This window comes from Lepeophtheirus salmonis, unplaced genomic scaffold, assembly GCF_016086655.4.
Source record: "Lepeophtheirus salmonis unplaced genomic scaffold, UVic_Lsal_1.4 unplaced_contig_4419_pilon, whole genome shotgun sequence".
Lineage (NCBI taxonomy): Eukaryota > Metazoa > Arthropoda > Copepoda > Siphonostomatoida > Caligidae > Lepeophtheirus > Lepeophtheirus salmonis.
In genome coordinates, this window is record NW_027294338.1 from 1 (window position 1) to 22,861 (window position 22,861).

General features: G+C 29.5%; 1 protein-coding gene across 2 annotated transcripts; it reads left to right on the forward strand.

Moving 5' to 3' along the window:
- The first annotated feature begins 15,080 nt into the window (after positions 1-15,080).
- LOC121115702 (caveolin-1-like) lies at positions 15,081-20,214 on the forward strand. 2 transcript variants are annotated; one of them, XM_040709814.2, is made up of 5 exons: positions 15,081-15,186; positions 17,165-17,241; positions 17,296-17,511; positions 19,630-19,872; positions 19,929-20,214. In XM_040709814.2, the coding sequence occupies exons 2-5, from the start codon at positions 17,167-17,169 to the stop codon at positions 20,040-20,042; spliced, it is 648 nt and encodes a 215-aa protein (XP_040565748.1). In that variant the 5' UTR covers positions 15,081-15,186; positions 17,165-17,166; the 3' UTR covers positions 20,043-20,214. The 2 variants fall into 2 exon arrangements, with proteins under 2 accessions (XP_040565748.1, XP_040565749.1); XM_040709815.2 differs by having other exon boundaries at positions 15,090-15,190.
- The last annotated feature ends 2,647 nt before the right edge of the window (positions 20,215-22,861 follow it).

Consider the following 22,861-nt stretch of genomic DNA (forward strand, 5'->3'; position numbering starts at 1 on the left):
AGATATCTTAGGACCGTATCCAGTGTGATTACGGTAGAAACAGGATTACCTTCATCCACGACAAAGTGCTTAAAAGCATGAATTAGAGGCTTGAAGAGCAGAGAAAACATATATAAAGCTTGATGATCGACAAGATTTATTTGGCCCAAGAGTGAGTTTTGTTAAAAAGAAGAATTTGTGGCAACTACGAATAATCAAACTACAAAAACTGTCCTTTATATTTAAAGAATGTTAAAAGATATTAGTTTCACATTAATTTTTGCTTATTTGACACAACTCATCTTCAAGTTCACCTATACCAAAATCTGAGAAAGATAAGATTGAGATCCTTAGTTAGAATTATTAACTTGATTTGAGTATACATGAAATCAAATCCTGAAAGTAAATCAATATGATATGCAAATTGAGAACATTATGAGGAAATTTCCCCGCTATATAACTTTATCTACAGGATCTTCAACACTAACAAGAAATAGTATTTTATTTATATCCCAATTATTGAAATACCTAATGGAAAATTCTACGGAAAGAAAAATGAAACTTATAAAACGGTTTTATGATTTACAATAATAGAAATGCCCTGTTGAAGAAATAGTTAGCATGGTACATAAACAATTTAAGATATCTACCTAAAAATAAAAAATGATTCTAGCTAGTGCAAAAGTGAATTCTTCTCGTCTTATCAATCTGTGATCCCTATATCAACAAAACTAAAATTAGTGAATATATTTAGATTTGTACTTCAGTGAAAGATTGTTTATTTAACAAATATTCAAAAGGATACTACTGAAATTAAATAGTTTCCTTATTTGACACAATTCAACTTGTTCAAGTCGATCCATACAAAGCCGAAGAAATAATAATTTCTGAATCTTATCCCTGAAAGTAGATCAAATGATATGCAAATTGAGAACATTATGGGGAAATTTCTCTGCTATATAAATTTCTTTAGAGGATCTTAAAAATCAGCAAGGAATAGTCTTGATATTGTCGGATAAATATATCACAATAATTATCCAAAAACTTGCTATGTCTGCACATCTCTAAAAATATATAACTATGATATGACCTTAAATCAGGAAAATAATAAAAGTAAATACCGTTAGTTATCATAATACCTTCAACTAGAAATGAACTTCTTGGAAACTTATGTAGAAGTGAGATACGTTCAAGTATTTTAGCAATGACCAGAGATTCCTATTATGTCTACATTTTGTTAACACTATGTGTAGTCATATTCTAAAATCCCTTTACTTTTAGTTGAGGGCATTATTATAGTTTTTAATAAGTATTAGTAATGGAGTATTTATCCTGTATTTTATCCAATATCCTATAAAAACCATCAACAATATGCAAATCTGGTCACTTTTTTCTACCTATATTCCAAAAATCGATAAACTTTTTAACGTTGTTGTGAGGAATTCTGCGTTACTTACTGAAGATAAAAATATTTACCATCATCAATACAACAACAAAAAATGCTGCCAAACTGCATTCGAATTGACAGATTATTTTACTTCCAATATTATATTTGTATTATTGCATACGAAGTAAAAACAATTTTTATACTTAAGGGAAAAAAAAATATATGCTAAATGAATGTCGAAAGTAATATAAATAAAGTTTTAATTTGTCTTAGTATAGAATGAAATTATTAAGTTAATGGATAAATATAAGTTAAGAAATTGATTAATTTAAAATTGTGATAAATTGTTACGAGTCGGATAAATTTATCAATGTTCATAAATCATACTAGTCATTTCTCCTTTTTTAGTTACAGGAAAAGAGAGTCAGCCTTCTTGTGTGAGCACGATATTTTTGTTTCCTTTCCAGTAGTTTTAGTATTCCTTGGAAATACTTGATGAAATGATCAGTTACAGTCATTGTTGCAAAAATGAATAACTTTTGTTGCTTTTCGTTATCTATGTCAAGGAATTCAGAACACTTTCAGAAACGATGGACGTGAATGTATAAATATTAGAAATAATCTAAACAACGAAAAACAAGTGGGTGACTTATTAAAACTAAAGTAGAAAGATTTTATTAAGAAATAACTGTTTTATTATGTGAAACCAAAATTCAATATACACTGCTAAACATAGAAATAGATTGGTATGAATAAGAAACTGCGAATTTTAGGTCTAATATTTTGCGTAAAGAGCATCATCAAAAGCTCAAATCCTTACCTATCATATTTTCATACTAAAAGTAAATAATTTGCTGATATAAGGGTGCATACAGGTATGTAAAAAATCAACTGATTAACTCTTATAAAGTGAAATGGTTAGAAAAAGAATTATCCTTTTTTTTTACAAATTTCTCTTATTTTTCCCAACCTACTTTTTTATGTTGAAACGTCACAAATAGGCGTCATTGATGGATAACTTGAAAGGGGAAATCGATTACACCGATATTTCCTTTCAAATAATCAATGTTGATAAAAAAAATCATATTGTCCTGGCCTTACTCTCTACCACTTATAAATGGGTTTTTATATGCCAATAAAACTAAGTACAATAACCATTGTTGCAAACAGTTTGATGTCTACTGAATTAAATGCTGTTTCGAATCTCACCCTGAGCACTGTCATAAAAACTTGTCCTATTTAACCTTTAAACATAAAAAAAAATAGAGAGAGATTCCGGATAAAGAAGAAAGAGCTTTAAAAGTTTAACACAAAGAACGTTGAAGAATTGCTCATATTTCTTTGTTCATAGTGGGGTTTATTGCTAATATTTTTAAAGCTTTAAAAGAATTGAGAATATAAATCTTAGATATAGCAATAGTCAGAGTTGTAAATTCATAGATTTCCCAGTGGTTGATATGTTTTGAACTTGGTAATATAAGCAATGTGTTTTTTTTTCTTTTTCTGAGGCTGTTATCATTATTCGTTAATGATTGAGGCCTTGTATATATAAAGTGCGTGTGATTACTCACATTAATGTGACACTGATTGGGGTACTTAACTTTATTAAATATAGATTTACGTTTTGAGTTTAGTAATACAAATATCTCAAACATTTATTCGATCGCATTAGAGTTATTTTTTTTTTTTTTCATATTTTCTTCCCAGTATTTACATTTTTTTACGACTCAAACATTTCCTTTGTTATTGTAAATGGCGCTATGTATAATATATATGTATTACTTTAAGATTTGCCTTAATGTTATATTAAAATTACACCGAAAGAAGAAAAACAAATAGTTAATTTTTATGGAGATATTAGCTCTACTACTAGCATCAACTTAAACAATAATTAGTTTATAATTTAAAAATGTAACTCATTTGGAAATGAACATAAATTATATTACATTTTCAGGTTTTTGTACGATATTTCAATATTACATGAATTACAAAGAGTGAAATGTATAAATTGCATTTTCGTCATGCCTTTCTTCTATTTTGAAGTTATACATAATCTTTTTGGCCATTTACAATGAGAAAAATGACGTCATCTGCGACGACACTTAAAACACTACATCTATACTAAGACAAGGAATCGATTCGAGGGACCAGCTGTGTTTCCCCACATTCTTTTATAACGATGCTCTTCTACAAAAATTCTTCAAATTGTCAGGCCTACCATGTCAGTGTTTTGTTCCTTTTTTTAAGATTTACGTACAATTCTAATAATAGTAAATATTTAATAAAGTAATGCATATATAGAGTTTGAATAACGATTCAATATAAAATGTATATTGGTGTTTTCATCAATATGTTATGGTGAGTGGCGTTACATATATTCAAAAAGTTAATATAAGATATATGTAAAAAAATATTGACATATTGAATAACAATTCATTTAAAAAATAGCAGACTATCAATGCATGTAAAATAATATTTCCATTTTCCTTAAACTAAGCAATATAATTCTTGTATGCGAACGTTAATGGATGTTTTAAAGATAAAGATAGGCATTTTAAACTAAAAGTTTGCTTTTGTTGTCTATGAATGGATTTTTTAGATTCTTCAAAGTATTTATTTTACTGGTTGTAAGACTATTGACGAACAACTTTTTTTTTTTGAGGGACAATTCGCCAAATGACAATTTGCCTTCAAAATAGCACAAATTAATTTACCTATATGATATAGCTAGCATATGAACAATACTTACTTATCATTTTAAATTAAAGCGAATTATACCATGGTATATATCAATATATTAAATATCATTTTTTCCACAAATGTCCAAACAAAATATTATGTCCAAAATACATATGCCTATGTATTTTATTAAATAATAAAAGCAATCGGCAAAAATCCAAAGTACAATAGGAATAAAATACTTTAGGATTAGGCACATAAAAGCAAAAATACATGTAAATGGGGGTGGGATGACACAACATGGGCCTTTCATTGGATGGTGCTACATAAAATAAACAGATAAAAATAACACGCAAAACATACTACGAATGGGGATAATTAAGTGTTCTTCTTTAAAACTCTCATTTGAAGTTTAACTATTTAAAAATATATAGATGCCAAAATCGGACGATACTCTCTTTTCGTAAAAGACATTTTGTGTTTTTGTTATGACTGCATAGATTATATTTTCTTGCTTTCCAACGTAAAAAAAATCAAATCCCTTCTTTTGAATTTATAAAACTTAAAATTATCATATATTAGATCAGCATCAAATCGATAAAGAGCTTCTAAAGATTTACAATCGTATAGAAAATGATACCTGCACTCATCCTCGATGCAGCAAAAACAACATTTGTAATGTTCATCCAAAAAAACTTCGACTTCACTTCGAATGTACGCAATATTTAAACACATTTTGGAGGACATCATACATTTTTTATAGCTTTAATAGCAAAAGCTGTTGTAAGATCCAAGTTTCTTCTCTTCAAATAGTTGATAAAGTTTAAGTTTTTGGACAACTTTACATCGTATCAAAGTCGAGAGTCAAAATTGTTACCAAACGCATTTGAAAGGGAATTATAGGAATTGTAACTTACTTATACTATCCAAAAATACTTTTTAAACTCTCAATTGCTATCTTATTAATGAGCACCTTTGAATGAGCAGTTTCAACCGTGAAATCTAGTCCAATTATTTGAAATTCCGTTAAACCAACAACATTGTTGGTAGAGAATTCCCACACCAAGGTTTTTTTAAAGCGTTGAATTATGTTTTAAGTACTATACATCATTTTTTTCATCCTCCCTGAATACTTAGATATGTTCTCTATAACTTTTAGAGTAAAGTTTTTCAGAGTATTTGTCACCAGAAATGATTGAAATATAGACACTCAATAATTCTCCTTCATTTCATGCATGTCGGATCTAATACGAATTTATAGATCTCCAAAAGTACCTGAAGTCTAAGATTGACAGACCAGCATATTTGAGAGGATTATGAAGTCTTTGTTTAAAAATAATTTTCTTTGTATTAAGCATAAGAAAGACAGTTTTATAAGTCTTACCTGCTCCGAAACTTTTTTGTTGAATGGTGTTACAGGCAGAACATAAATTGTTTTAGAGTTACTTTAAGTATTCCGAGCTTTGATTTTGTCCCAAACATTGAACTTTAAAGAACTGACATGCATTTAATTTTTGTTAGATTTTCCTCCTTATATTCTTAGAAATATTAAAATTGAGCCATGCTCAATACAATATTTATTATACAAAATGTATAATGTATAATTCACTTTAAAGCTTTAATCAATAGGTCAATTTTCTGATTTTTTTTTTTTTTTTTTTTTTTTTTTTTTTTACAATTGCAAATTGCAGCGTTTTCCAATGATTTTTTTATGTTGTTTTAGGCATCAGACGTTGTAAATAAAAAATGGAAGGTGTTTGGTAGATTATGGAAGTAAGTCCTCTACTAAGCTTGTTGAGACCCTATGATATGATAACTATAATATTTCTTTGGTTAGTATTTTCCAAACTTTACTATATCAAGGCCCCCCCTATACTAATACTCTTTTAGCTGAGACCCTGTTTATACGAAACCTGTGCAATATGTATGTGTACATTGAAAGCAATCCTCAATTATCCATCTTTCTGCTCCCTCGCATTCTCCTCTTACGGCTCCCACTTTGAAAACCATTGTGTTAAGCAACCTTAGTTTTCGGAGACCCAGCTGGAATTTGGGCCATAATGCACTCCTCCGATAAGGTAGCTGCAGCCCTGTTTGTATCTAATATCATTTTTTGGGCCAGAATTTTCTAGTGACGCCCCTTGTTTTAAGTGCCTGTTACCAAACTGAGTTACTATAAAAAAGAACCAAGAACGGAATCGTGACCAATAAAGCTGAACCGAGACCAAAACTGTTGAAATGAAAGAACTGAGACCAGGACCAATAGAACTGCTGAACCTGAAGCGGGCATATCCTTGCCAATCGGTTTCTATTTTTATAGACTTGTGTTTGAATTTGGTAATATATATAATTTTGGTTCATATTTGATCTATCTTGGGGCCCTTATAATTATAAACAATTACTCCATTAAACAGATTCAAAAACGGAGTTGCTTCATATTTCAATATTTTTAAGAATCCTTTAAGTTTACCTTCTAGATCTTGTAAATTTGTAGTCCTTGTTAATATGAAACTGAACTGCATTCTTTCTCAAGAAATATATTGTATTAAAGCAGTTGAGGGTTATATTTGCTCTCGATCAAAGTAATTCAAGCTATTAAGATCCACATTTACAGATGTCAACTACTTGTAGTATTGCGATTATATTATTTATAATATTGAGGCTGATCCAGTTTGTCTTTAAAAAATATTGTTCTTTTTTTTTTAACGGCCATCTTACTAACCAGAGATAAAGAAATTCATTTAAGTTGGGTTTTTAGCTTCCAAATAGCCTATCTAGGCATATTATGACCAAAAGTAAAGGTATTGGCCTCAAAAACAAGGTAATCAATCCCATTTTGAGTGAATATACCCCTTTTTTATTCGCATTACAGTATTATCTCTATAATGAGTAGATAAACAATTTGGTGGACGTAGAATACCTTAAAACACATTTTGAATGTGAACACAAATCGCAAGATTCTTATCCGTCATTTTTACTACCAACTCCGCCTTGGGAAGGAATAGATTACATCCGATATAATTATATTAAACAAATTTCTGGAAGTCCTTCAATATCTCATTCACAGTTTATTCCTCGCTCTGAATTTTATGTTAAGCCAAAAGTCGTATACAGTCTCTTCCATCAACTTTCCAAAGACTTGCTATAATTGTCTTGAATATTCCCTATTGCTGTAGTACTCGAGTCGTTTTCTTTTGTATTGAAGTAACAATTATGTGAACTATGAGTTGGAGATTCAGACTCTTAGATTAGTAGCCATATCGATAGTGGAAGTTCAATATACTTTCAAACATCATCAAAATTATGTAAATATCAATGCTGAAGAATAAAATTGAATTTGATAATTTTATTACGTATGCAAGCAATCTTCAACTTTTCTACAGATTCTAAACAATAACTTTTTAAGTGTAAAAGTTTACTTTCTTACTTCTATTCATAACTCTTATTTTTATTTTTTCAATAAAATCTTTATTTGGAGTACAAATAGTATATCTAGTAATTTCTATTGATTGATTAATATTTACTAAACGTGGCTCCTAGGAGGTTTATGTAATCTTCATCAAAAATTAGAACCATTCCACGTTAATGTTTAAAAATATCTTTGTTATAACTTCCATAACTATGAAAATATTTCGTCAAAAAAAAGTACTATTCAAACAAAAACAAATTTAATCAAGGATTTTCATTCTATATGTGCAGTTATTTTACATTTATGGGACTTAAGTATTAAATTTTGGATGCATAAATGGAGGCATAAAATTAATTAATTGATTTCCTAAGATTTGAAATTTCAAAATATGTACCTACAGTTAATAATCTCTGAAAGACAAAATGCAATATAAAGTTATTCCAAGTCAGCTCTCAAACATAAGAAACTTAGAATTGTATTCAAGCTCATACAGTTATGAATCCGAGCTAAACAAATACAAATCTCTCAGATCCTATGTTTATCATACATTTATAGAAATATACTTAGTTCAATAAGTAACTATTATTTAAACAAAATGAGATATTGATAATATCGTATATTTCATTTATTATAAAATATGACAAGAAGGATAACATGTAGCATAGTTTCAACATCAAACATTATCAAAATCAACCCCTTTTAGGTAAAAAGATGATTTCAAATGTTAAAATTTATTGTTTAGAATCCATATAAAAGTTAAAAATCGCTTCAAATGCAAAAAATAGTCTAAATAGGAAACTAAAAGTCTATCATATGACCACTTCTAATATTAGTATTATAATTACTTCATTCGAAGATACGAGTGGTTTTTCAAGTACATATATCGGTAGTTGCATAAATACGCTGACTCTTTGTGGCAAATAATTAAATGTGTAATATAATTCGTATGACGTATTTTTGAGAATTATATAATAGAGAATTTATTCTGGTATAAAATTTAATATAATTACTGAATATAACCGCCATCAGCTGCTATGACACCCTCCAAGCGCCCGCGGAAGGTCTTGCACACATTGATGATGTAATGGTATTCCATGGCTGCCCATTGCTCATTGACACTGCCCTTCAATGAGTCCAAATTCGGGTGGCGGGTAGCACAGACCTTCTTCTCAATTTGCCACCACATACCGTAGTCAAGGGGATTCAAATCAGGTGATTGAGGTGGCCAAATATTTTTGTTCCAAAATGGTATGTTGGCAGCGAGCCAATCCTGAGTTATTCCAGAGGTATGAGCAGGAGCCCCATCCTACTGGGAGATAAAGGCGCCCCATTAGAGATCTTGAGTGCCTATGGAAGGACCTTGTCCTTCAAAATCTCCATGTAGGCCTCTGATTTAGAGTGGCAGTCATATGACGTTTGGCCTCGTCATTCATCGTAAACGACTTTGTTTGATGCGAGTAAGAAAAACAAAAACAAAGCCAAAAGATTTACCGAGTTTCTTGTACTGGAATTTTATTTCCGGTCACGGAACCTCAAGATATAAGCCTTTAAAAATCTACGTATTTATGCAACTACCGGTACATAATGTATGTTTCCTTCTCTAGGATTTACCGAGTATAGGACTTACCCACATGGAGTACAAGATAATATTTTCTCCTGAGCGTGTTATCCATTTAGCTACGTCACTCCATTTTGTACTTTTTAAATAAAAAAATTGTTACTTGACTGTAACATCTCATTTTGAAAATCATGAATTGTAAAAGTTCATAATTTTAAAGTTATAAGAACTGTCATTTAAATTATTCAAAAGTTGAATATTGTACCTAAATGAAAAATTCATAACATTATTATTATTTCTAAATTGATCTCTAGTTAAAAATAAAAATGACTTCAGATCCTATCCGTTAACAAACGATTATATATGAATATTATTAGGTTTAAGGCTGTCAAGTATATTTTGGGTATGAGTGTTATTAAAATATGAATTAGCTATCATAATTGAATATTTATACCTGGAACTATAAATTATTACTTCTTTTCTTATTAAATTGAAACTCAAATACCAAAGAAAAGAGAGGACTTGTTAAGCTGAATCAAATTCATGAGAATTTTACCCTTCAAATGAGAAAACACAAGATAGTAGTTTTCTTGTATAACGGAACTGTGAACCCCAAACACAGAAGCATACCTTACATAACTTTTTTCAGTCGTTATTAAAAAAGGTGTCTCCCCCTTATGATCCAAATCCTCAAATGAAAATGTCAAGGATAAAAATCTTTAAAAAAATAAACTAATCGAACCAAAAATAAATTAACTAGCCTACTTCCTTAATTCGGAAATTAGAGTCGTAAAGAACCAGCAAAAATAATTTGAATAGAATTTGAGTGATTATAGAAGAACAAGTCAACAGTAGTTCTTTCTCTAATCAGAGGAAAGAGATCCCAATACCTTGATGGATTCTCAAAGATATGATTTTTGAAATTAATACACCTCCTCTTTTTCCTATAACTCGTTTAAAAACCACACCTGAGATATCATAATTATTATTCATAAATAAATATGGTAATCTGTAATAACTACGCTCACAACTATTTTTTAAATTTGTGAGCAAGCTATATATGAATTATGTGTCGATGAGTAAGGATGTGAAAGTACATACATCTTCGGGAGTGTAAATTAATGTTAGCAACTTTGATAAACGACATATTGGCTGAGAGAAATCATCAGTAATGTAAACTGTGTGTATTTGTTAGCTATGAAATGGGTAATCTGAGTAGTGAACTTCTTTTCCTTAGCAGTTTTCATAATTATTTAATTCTATGAGTAGTGAACTTCTTTTCCTAAATGGATTCAATTATACTGAAAACCTGATTGAACATTCTGGCGTGTTCATAAAAGATAGAGTTACCTTGGAAATTTGTTGCAGAGTTACAATTGTAAGTTCTTGTTGGACTCAGAGTAGAATTAAGGATCTACATTGGAGTAATTCTTACCAATGCCCCTGGTTTTTAAGCCTTTATTTAGATAGCAAATTAGTTATAAAAATCAAAATTATCTAAAACTTTCTGGTGAAGATGCATTTACAAAATATAATTAAATATTATTGTTTGAAATTCTTCACCAGATTAAGGCTTTGCAAACATAAAATATTTATATATTTAAACTAAAAACATTAGCAGAAAAAATCAATAAAATATACGTACAAACATATAACTTTAAGAGCAAATTTGCTTTTAAGCAAAAACTAGAGGTTTTTTTTTTGTTTTTTTTTATTGTTCTTTCTAAAATGTTTGAGTATTTTCTACAAGGTCCGATAGTATCTTGATTCGTTTGATGTCACAAGAACACTCCACGCCCAATGGATCTTCAATTCGAACGCTCCCTATCTTGCTAACGCAGAAATTAAAATACCACGAATATCCTCTGCAACCACAGATTCTCCTACAGTTATATTCTTTGCTAGGTAGTAGTAACATTTAATAAATCATTCCCTATCGACCTAGCTTTAGGAGTACTTTCTTTATTTTTTGATCTCATGTCGAATAAAATTATCACCGTAATTATAGTAATAATATTTTTGTCCAGACTTCTCAGATTTAAAATAATTAATGATTTCAGAATATTTCATTGTGAGCATTCCAAAAAAGTGTGTCTAATAGTGTTGAATAATTTACCACAACCATTACATGGAGTGCTGAAAACCAAATTCCTACGGATATTTCAAATTGTGAATTTTCTTCCAGAAGAAGTCGAAGACAAAATCTATACAATCAAATTACTAGATTAATTTGATTCCCCAAATTCATTCATCACTCCTTGACAACGCAGAGTCCTCTTCTGAATTAGAAAAATTCATTTTTAAATGCCAAGGACCGAGTACATTGTGTAGCTTGGCATTTCCAATGAGAGGAAAAATAAATTTAATGGTAAAAAACAAAAAGCTATCATTTATTGTTAGCTGATTTTTTGTGAGTACCTCCCATTCCAAAGACACAGGATCACGGAAATTCTTAAAGAAAGCATTCTATTGAAGATTCTTATGAAAAATATCTACGTAAACAATCATAAGTGGGAGTTGCTTTCCAAAGAAAGCGTTGCAGTAAGCAAAGGGGGAAGTCGTCGATATATTAATTTGTAATTAGTATACTTATTTTTAATTTATTATCATGACATCTTCTTGAATGTTGGGAGTTATGAAGTAACGCGATCTTCAGTTAAATTCAATTCCACAAATTTGCCATGTCGTTTCTATCTACTATTTGATGAAGAAGCTTGATTGCAAACATCCTAACAAATGATAGTCAATATAAAAAAGTTAATATTATTTCATATATTTTGGCGATATTTGGTTTTGGATTGAATGATTGAATTGAGGATGACAAGGCTAAAGATTTGACACAGAATAAGCCACAGAATTTCATTCATTGATTTGAGTAAAGTTAGATAGAATTCTCCTTCGTTCCTCGAAGCAATCCAATATGAGGGAGTGAGTGATCCTCTTGAATAACTGAGACTTAGCTTCATATACTTCACTACAAAGTGGAAAATCCTTAATTGGTTTGAATGTGTGTTTAATAGAATGAATAAATTGTCATGCTGTAGAAACAAAAATGTAGAGGCAGAGACAGATACGGAAGAAAAGTTCTCGTGACTCCAATTCTTTGAAATACAGGAGCATAGGTGACAAACTTCATTCATTTTAATAGAGAAAACATGGATTCCTAATACAAGGAGTAGATGAAACAAGATAAATGGCTGAATAATATTAGATATCCAAAGCTGGCACGTTTTTTCACCCCACAATCGTAGAGACGTTTAGAGAAGTCAAATTCTGTTATAAGTTCTCAAAAATGAGATACAACAAAAAAAAAAAAAAAAAGAAGGATGTAACGCTTACATTTGTTGAGTAGTGGTAGAATGAAGTAAATATTGTTTGCTTTCTGAATTTATGACCAATTTTCGGAGGATGTGGTTTTTTCGAGTGTTTTCATATAAATTGCTTATAACTAAAACTATTATACATTTCTAATGAGGCTGGGACGTCACCCAACTCTAATGTATATTTTGAGAAATTCAGCGTGAGTATGAAAAAATAAGATGTCACGAGTAATTTTGCAAATCTTGGGGCAATACATCTGGCTCTCTTCCTAAAATTTAAATTTAAAGAATAAACTCGCTCTAGTAAATAATATATTTATTAAATTGTCTATTCCTATTAAATTCAAGCGAATAATTATATTATGTTATTGGTAGAAAATATGAAGGAAATGTTATGACGACTAATGTTAAGGATGCAGAAAAAAAATTATCTTGATCCTTTTCTTGTATAATCCATGGCAATATTAAACTTGCAAATTACGAAGGAAGCACTTTGAGAATTTGAAGTGTATATTTTTTTGTTTCTCGACATAAAAACAAATTGTTGACCCTATACAAAAAGATACTAACTAGGAAAAAAAAATGGGTTTAATAACTTTTTTGGGGTAACCAAAGATTGAGATTATGAAAAAAAATGGCAGAAGTCAATATTTTTCTATATTTCAATAGCAAAAATTGGTTAACTTCAATGTGCTAGAAATTTATAAAATTAAAATCATGCTATGTTGCTTTTTATAGTGAGTGGAAACTTGTCAGTGTCTAAGGCTAAAGACTTCAAAATTCTACTGTTTTATGTACATGAGCGGATTTGACAGGGCATATATGAAAGCTCTAATTTGGAATAAAATAAGAAACATTTACAGTGACATACTTTAGCTGCAGTGGTGTGCAACCTTTACTATTAGCTTTGAACAAATATAATTATAACAATATTTTACTTCATTAGCTATATGTTCATTCTACTAGGTACAAGTATGCAACAACATTTTTAGTCAATTTATTCTTATTTGACTTCTAGTATAATAAAATACATAGTTATATGTCGTTGAAATGTAAACTTTATTGCACAATTCAAACCGGACAGCATAGTTCTGGGCTGAATTTAAAATTTTTTATTTGATATCTTAGTTATTTGGTATTTATAATAGGCATAAATAAAAAAAAATTTAACTGACAAGGTAAAACTAATGATGATAACAAAATTAGAATATATAGTAACCTAAATAAAAGTGAAATATCTCAGTTCAAACTTTTGTCTATATAGCATGTTTTCGCGCCGTGCCAATTTTTTAAACTTTCTGATCCCGTAAGAAAATAATAAATTCCTGCTTGTTAGATTAAGGAAATACATGGCCAATGATGTAAATCCAGTGGGTTTTTTAGTTTGCCTGTTAATTTGTAATTGGCAATATAAAAAAGGAATTTTCTTTTCCTAAGCAGTTGTCAGTATTATTTCATTCCTGAGTAGTGAACATTCTTTCCTAAATGTATTCAATTATATTCAAAACCTGATTGAACATTTATGTGTGTTTATAAAGGACGGAGTGTAATCCTGATGATTTGTTGCAGAGTTATAATTGTAAGTCCTTGTTGTAGAATTGGGGATCACCATCGGAGTAATTCTAAAAAATATACTTGTTTAAATCCATTTCACCTTCTTTCTTTGACACAAATGAGGGAAGCTGATGTAATGAAACGTTATTAGCATTCAAATTGATTTTATGTTCCTTTTTTTTATATTACATGCCCATTCTACATTGGCTTTTCATCATTGTACATGGTGGAAGATTTTTATTAGCAAAAGATGCCACTTTTCATAATACAACATATGTTGTTACTTTATAATTTTTGTCATTTTCCCTTGTGCCCTAAATAATTTTTGCTTCCTTACTTTATTAATTCAGTGAAAAGGGTGAGTCCATAGGCCTGCATAGTTAGTCATGGATTAATCAATATATACTTGAAAGTTAAAGCTTATTTAATGCTCCTAGGTTACAAAAAAAGTGTCACCACGACCGCTGCTTTGTATAAATATAGATCACACGGTTCTACTTTTCGCTACTTTGCTTTAATTTTTTGTTTTTTGAAGTGATAGGCCTAGGGATTATCACAAGAATTTCAAACATGGTACATTTTTATTACCACTTGTGATTTTATGATTATTTGGGTGCTGATTCAGAATTTGTATTTAAAAATTGAAATTTGGTGGTATTGGTGCTCAACTTTTGAGCTTTAATAAACATGGGAAAGTTTTTTAAATTCACCATTCATATTTTTCGGAGGAAAATAAAAATACATTTTTTACTTTATTCTCCAAAAAAAAGTTACCTCAAGTTAAAGACGGAAAAAATGAAATGTCAGTCGAACAATTGGAAAAAAAAATATTTACCAATTCCCTCCCCAAGAAAATTCATAGCACAGGCCCTGCACATACATGTGTATTATAAGCCAATAAGTGGTATAACACATACAATACAATCTATCATTTGTAATGCTAATGGTAATATCCATTGTGCATGGACCTAAAAAAACGCGTAGAGGGAAGTGTGCGTGTTTTTATGAGATCGTTAAACAATATTTTTAACGGACGTTTAGCGTACACGCCCATGCTGCTGATAATCTGAAGAGGGTGAGTTTGTTCACGTAGAAATTTACCCTCATCCCTCTGGGAAACGAAAATAACAACAACTAAAACATGTCTTCCACCATAATTCATGACAAAGCGTCATAGAATACGCGGATTTTTCTTTCTTTCTTCAAATGTAGTCATTTCCGTTACAGTTGAGTTTAACCTACCCAGGGTTCAGTATAGTCGTAGAAAAAGGATTTTTTTATATTCACTTCATTGCTTAAAGTACGTAAGTTTATCATTTTGCTGATTTAAAAAAAGTATATATGTGAAAATGTTTTGTAAGTCATTTGATAGTGCACTATCATCTCAATATTGATTCATTTATGCTACACATTTCCTTCTATTAAGTACTCATTACACTTGTATGGTCAGTCTCGAAATTGCAATTGACCCCTTTCTAATGAACAACCAGAAAACCAATCCTTTTGTCTCTTAAAAATATGATTATAAAACGCATAATTAAAAATGTATGTTACAAAATTGTTATAGTGATTCAATAATTCTTATCCCCAGTGAGATGTTCGATAATTTATTTCTTAATATTACATCTCTTCCCCGAATTTTGAATGTTTTTTTTAAATATATGTAAATTTGTCTAATAGACTGTAAAAAAATGTTTTTCTCTATAAATGTATAAGTATTCTATTAAATACAAAAATGGACTAGCAATTTGTCAATAACGAAAATAGTAATCAAAATACACATGTGTCATTTAATCCTGAAACCGGAGAAATATATGTACATTACGTTTTGTGTCAAATGGGGAGGAGGGAATAATTGAGGGTCTGATGTCTAAATACTCCACTTTCAATCTACATATATATCCTTCAAAGCGCCAGTTGTATGGCTTAGGGACATAAAAACAGTCCTCTATTTTAATATGATTGATATTTTTTTACAGCAAATTTGATTATCGTAGCATTTTATATACATAGTAAATAAAAAGGAAATTCGTAAAAAGATATAAATTTGTAAAATGTAATTCCCTAGATTGGAAATAATTTCCATTAACAAATTGCATTTTTTGAAGCATCAAAAAACCCTGATTGATTGTTTTACATTTGAAATATGTCACTATGACGTGTATAAAATTATTCCTTTGTTTATTTGGTCATCTGCACTTAAATATCCATATAAGGGATGTTCGTCTAGTCATTTATTGATTTTTGGAACCTCCTTAATGGACAAACTAATCAATACTCTAATATTTTCGATTAGTAGAATCATAAGTTCTTTTTTTCTTTTTCGTTATTCATCAGATAATTACATCACAATAAACATTCAGGCGTGATAAACCTAACAGTCATTATACCTAGACAGATGTGTAGATATTACTCTGTTTTTGTTATATTTTTTAGATTCCTTATTAGATTGCTGTTATATAAATAAAATAAACATATATAGTATTGTCAAAAATAACGAATCTTTGTAGGCTTTTTTGTTTCTTTTACCCTCTTAGAGTTTTCTTTTTATTTTGACTGAAAAAATAATAGACATATTATGTATTTAAAAATTGCTTTTCTTTTCACCTTAATTTCTTAGAAAAAGTCTATACTATATAAAATAGAGTGAATCAGCATTAATGTACGTATCTATAGAGATGTATGTATAAAGGTATACGTGGTGAAAATACTGTATTGAACATGTAATTAAAGTAAGAAATGTATGTCGAACCTGCTAAAAAAAAAAACAACAAAAAAATAGAAATCTACTTCTTTTAAAAGTTTGAGAAAATCTTTTATTCATGACTTGTTGTATCGATCAGTTTAAAAAAAAAAGGGGGAGACGTTGAAACTTCATGATAAAGGAAATTGATGAATAATTATTTATTATGAAGTAACTGAAGGTTGTATAGATTTTAAATTAAAATTCTTCCTATTATTTTAATCTATAAAATTATTGTCAAGCCTACTACGGATTTCCTTTGTAAAAATTAAACTAACGAAAAAGACGGAAACCAATCATAATTTGCATTGATATATAATTATGTTTCGAAGCCCCTTCCTCCCTAAATGACTACATTTGGGACTGAATCATTATTTCCCTTTCTTGTTTTTCCTTGCTTTAAAGACACTTCCGGTTAAAAGTTCCCAGTTATTATTCGATCATTATGCGTTTTCTTTGTGATAATTGATTAAGTCTTTCGTTTGATTACAAATCATTTTACGTAATTTACTCGAACCCTCTCTTCACTTTTCAGACATGTCTACCTCTAAGAATAACTCTACGTTAAATCTTAACGAATCAAATATGCCTCTCCTATCCGAGGAAGATAAGGTAAGAATATATTGCGCAATGCAAAACTTTCTGATCTATTCATTTTGCTATTAGCCCGAAAAGACGGGAGAAACCCCTGAAAAGGAGTCTGTTAATTTGGAAATGGAGCTTCAAGAGAAAGAAGACTCTGGAAACGAGAAGAACTTAGAGAAGAAAAAGAAAAAGGCCACATCCAATGGTGGTCCAAAGAGACCCTCATACATTGATGTAATCTCTCATGGAATGAATCTTCAAAATAGGGATTGCAAGTCCATTAATAGCGATATTGACGTAAGTTTTCTCCTTCATTTATTTTCATTCAAAATCGAAAATTAGTAGGGGAGTCGTGATTTTGTTTGTAGTAGAATCATTAATGGAGAAGGGATAATTAAGATTTTGTTATAAATATTTCAACTTAGATGACCTTAGACCTTTTTCATTCCGTAACTAAACATACTTATTTCTTAATATAAAACTCATTTTGGTAATAATGCTTGATTAACTTTATCAACGGATTAAATTAACTGAAAGTATTTATTATAATTTCTTATTGTCTTTCTCGAATCTGTAAAAAATCGTACACTCGTACGTAGTATTTAAAAGATGAATTAGAAGGAAATTTCATGGGGGATTTTTTCAAACATACTCATAATTATACAAATATGATGTATTTATTGCAACCTTATTGAGATAAAATATGTTTAATTACTTTATGTACTCAAATGGATGCAAACTTCTCATTATGAAATGAAGAAATTATAATTGTTTTTTTTCTACAAACCTTAACCAATAATATCCTCGGTATCTTCAATAAACCGAGAATTTCCTGAAAGATAAACTTATTTACGGATCTATTTCCTATGTGTATAGGTATACTCGTATATGTACATATATTTTGTGACCTTTGACGACCTTTTCGCATAATTTCCAAAATGCAGGAATAATTTATTTATTTCCTTTCTAGGATTTGACAGTTATATTGCCTAATATGAGTTATATGCACAGCACACATAATTTTTTTAACGTATGTATACCCAAGTCGGATCGTAAAAATATATAATAATTATGATGTATATTTTTTTTACCATAAGTTGAACAACCGTTGTGTGCTTCAAAAAACGATTTTTGTACGTCAAACGGAAAATAAATGATATCATAGCTTTTTTTTTTTCATAATAAAGATTTGATTTGCCTCTTAGCAGTTCAGTTAATGAGAAATAATTATGTATGACAAAAATTGATTCGTTTCATTCTGAACTATACTTTCTAATTTGGGAATTCCCATGTTGTCACATTCGGTCACGAAATTAGGACTTAATGTAAAAAAAAATCGTCTTTATAATCTCACCACATTAAAGATATATTGAAAGGGGAAGGAACATACCCCTTTGGGACTCATGATTAGTGTAAACTCGAATAAGCTAACAACAATTATGTGTTTATTCATCATAGTGTTCTAACTGATGTGGGCATTAAGAGACCGTGTCCGCCCTAAAACAATGTTTATGTCCCCTTAATTGAAATATAAACATAATTTAAACATCAGAATTTCAAACAAATTCAAAGTTATTGGGCTTAACAATCTTTTATTTTGATTTAAATGTGCCCTTTAGGAATCCAATAATTACATAGATGATAAATTGATTGTCTTTTCTCTAAAAAGATTATTATGATTGCAAATTGTGGGGCTTTATAAAGTAAATGTCTTAAGAAAATTCAAGAAAAATAAATAAAAATGTCAAAAATGGCCCCTTTCCTTGCTAAAATTTGAAATACCCGTCCATGCAAGTAGTTTTAGTTTGTTCTCTTTCATATCAAAGAGGTTATGGGTAGGTGTTAGTACTTAACAACAAAACTTAGTAAACCAAATGCGGTCCAAAAGGTATTAACTGTCATTAATAAGTCACAACTATTTTAATAAGAAACTAAAAAATGTGATGGTCCTCTAATTCAAATAGAAGCTTTATGCATATATAGTGAATGTACCATTACTCTACTATACATATACAAAAAAACAAATTCTTTTGTACCATTCATTCTGAAGGTTTTTTATGTTCCTTATGCACCATTCAATTTGTTTTCAGTATTGAGACGACTTCTTTTTTACATATATTTTTTTTAGAGATTAAATAGTTTAACAACGACGAAAAAATCTTCATTGAATTATTTTTCTTTGGTTCAAAAAACACTTTAATACAAAAAAAAAAAATAATAATAATAAAAAAATAGGCTTCCTGGTATATGTATGTATATAGTCACGATTGTCACAATAGACGTTTCTGCTTATTTATTCTCATTACAAACTCTAATAGATACTAACTTTAATCCTTCCGATTCGTCTAGTTTTACATATAGGGAGAAAAAAAAATATATAGCTCAAATCTCAAAACCCTTTTTTTTTCTTTACAGATCGGATTTGATGACGTTTTAGCTGAGCCACTCTCTTCTCATGGCTTTGACTGCATATGGAAGCTATCTTTTGTTATCTTTAGCCAAACTAAAACCTTTTTATACCGTCTTTTGTCCGCTATCATTGCAATCCCTGCCTCTATTATCTGGGGACTTATCTTTGCTATCATCACAGTACTCTATGTCTGGGTTCTTGCTCCTCTTCTTAAGATTTTTGACTTTATCGTTTCCATTTTAAGAAAAGTAAGATTTACCAAAAATATTCAATGAAAATCACTAAATCTCTTTATAATTTTTAGGTTCTTCTTGGTTTAATGAGGTTCACAATTGAGCCAGTTTCTGCATCAGTTGGACACATTTTCTCTCAAGTCTCAATACATTCACGTAGACATGACTTGGTAGAAAAGCCATGAGAGTAGACTTCAAAGGTCATATTTCGTATATGGATACATATAATGTAACTTTAATTCTATAAAATATATCATTCGATGTGACTGATTAACTAAAGACTGATGTAATCCTATTCAATTTATTAATTATTATTATAATTATATTAATATTTTCTTAAATAAATGCAAAATCTTATCAAGCATTAAATATGTATGTATCACCAACTTTGCTATAAAAGAAGTTGGCTAAAATATGCAAAATGTTTTTTTTTACAGATTTAAATAGAAGATATGAAGTTATTTTTTATTCAGAAGGTGATATTCATAATTTTCATTCTTATACGTATGAATCATAATAAAAGTACAATGGGTGAGATATGTTTTTTGCCCTAATACACGTAGGTAAATACTTATTAGTAGAAAAATGAGAATTTATGTAGCAAGGTTTACTTATTTTTTTAATGAAAATATCCGACAGCAAATGTGCCTATCTCGTGAGGTATGGATTTTTTCCTCTCTTTGCACCCCTAGCAGACAATAAAATATTCTCAAATCCAACTAAATTTATACAAAAAATGATCACGTGGTTGTCTTTTAACCATTTTGTTTAAGCCTCGGTCCTGAGGTTAAGATTGTCTATGGAGAATAATAAAAAAGAGGAAATAAATTCATGCAGTTCAAAGATTTTCGTTATAACCATATTATCAATGGAGTATGAACAAACTAAAAAAATGATTATCCGCTAGGTGTTGCCACTCTAATGAGTATCTTCTAATGTATGCGAGTATTTGATAAGCTAATGGTTATCTTACTTTATTAATGATATTTTCTACAGTACTTCTATTTATGTAGATCGATTGAGATATTTTACATCAATACTCATTAGGGATATAAATCTTCTGCTTAGAAAATAAAGAGATACCGGAAATTTGAGTATCAATCCTTTTGTTTTAAAAAAGATTAATAAATTTTCAATCATTCCTTAATTCTAATATTCTTCATTTTATCCTTTTATTTTTCTTTTGTCCAAAAAGGCTTATATCTATATTTCAATTTAATAGTAAAATGAAAATAAAATTATTGATATCAATGTATATATACATAAATACGTTAACTAAAAAAAAATGCACTAAAATTTAATTAAACGGATAGAATAAACAAAAAACCATATATCACGAATAAATCAAATAAAAACTTGTCAAACATACTGAATTATAGAGTTTGTTTATAAAAAGACTATCCGTTTTAAAACATGAAGGTAACGTTTCACAACAAATAAAATACCAAAGATATCAAAACCTTTGTATAAGCTGCGTTAATAATCTTCTCCTTTTTTTCACAGTAAAAGAGTAAAAAAATAATCTCTCTTCATATTAAAAAAAATAAAATGTTCCACATTTGCCCTTACTTCTAGATTATCGAAAAGTATTCTAGGTACACTTAAGTCATTTTTTTTATAAAGATAGTCAAAAATAAATAAAAATAGAACACTCCACCTCTTCTTTATAGGGTGATTTACTTCCCTTTTTCCAGATATTTAGGAAAAGGTCACATGTCGGAGTATGATTGAAATTTCTAAAATATGACGTACCCAGTAAATACAATCGAAGGCGTATTGGAAATATAGGACTTGGAACTGGTAAATAACTCCCAAATTTTAATTTGTATCGTTCGACGACCAATTTGTAAATGAGTTCTTTTGAATTTGAAGTTTCGAATACAAAATCGACTCCACTGCTCCGGAACTGCATATAACAGAGATAAACTCTGGTAGGAAATTTCCACGTAAGGAACTTTTAAAAAGAGCAAAAGATGTCAATGACCCCCCTGGATAGTCTTTGCATTCTTTCCTAGATAGTTGTCAACTTTTCTAGAAACCTTCTAAGACTTTCATTTGTGTACCTCATTTTTAGACAGACCATATGCAAAAAATATCTAGCAGACGTAAAGTTCTCTTAAAGGACTTTATAATTTGTAGTGGACCCCTGAGAAAATTATAGTTAAGTCATCCACGTAACAAAGACACTTTGTGTGAGAAAAGGGCATAAAAACCAATAATGTCACCTTCCATGTAAATTTTCTGGCTTTAATGGTCGACAACCATACTAAAAAGCAGCACAGAGGATTGTCACACATCTTTTCTATTATCAAATATAGCTGATTTTTTCCTTACTTAACTATGGTTTGTAATTTGGGTAAAAGAACTCCAGACATCCTAACGAAATAATCAACAAATCCTTTTTTTAAATAACATTTCATAAATTAATTTGTGAGAGAATGTATCAAAAGCTTTAGAAAAATCAACAGTCATTAAAGACACATTCCTTAAAGTAAAAAGCTATACTATGCATTATTTTTTTCATAAAACTATGTTGGGCCAAATGTAATATCTGCTTCAAACCTTTGTTCAACTGTTTGCCTAACATTTTGTATTAACAGTTTTTCATAGTCAAAGGGTGTTATTTAAAAAAAATATTTCATCCTTATTTTGCATAGAAATGAGAATAATACGTCTAATTGAGAAGAATTTCTGAAACTTACCATCGACTAGAACTCCTTAATGAAATTGGAGTAAAATGTGCGTTGAAAAATTAGCCTATTTTTTATAAAATTCAAGGGTAAAACTAGATACCCTGGATGATCTATGAACTTTTTCATTCGTACTTATTTCATCCTGAATTTATATTTCGTAAGATGCTCCTCTAAAAAATCCATGTCATCCTCAGAAACCGAAAGCAATTTTCCATGTCCACTTCTACATTCTTCACAATAATATTCTCCATCGTTGTAAGTGTAGTCAAAGCATTTGTTTGTTTGAGAAAATATTACTTACATTAATGAAG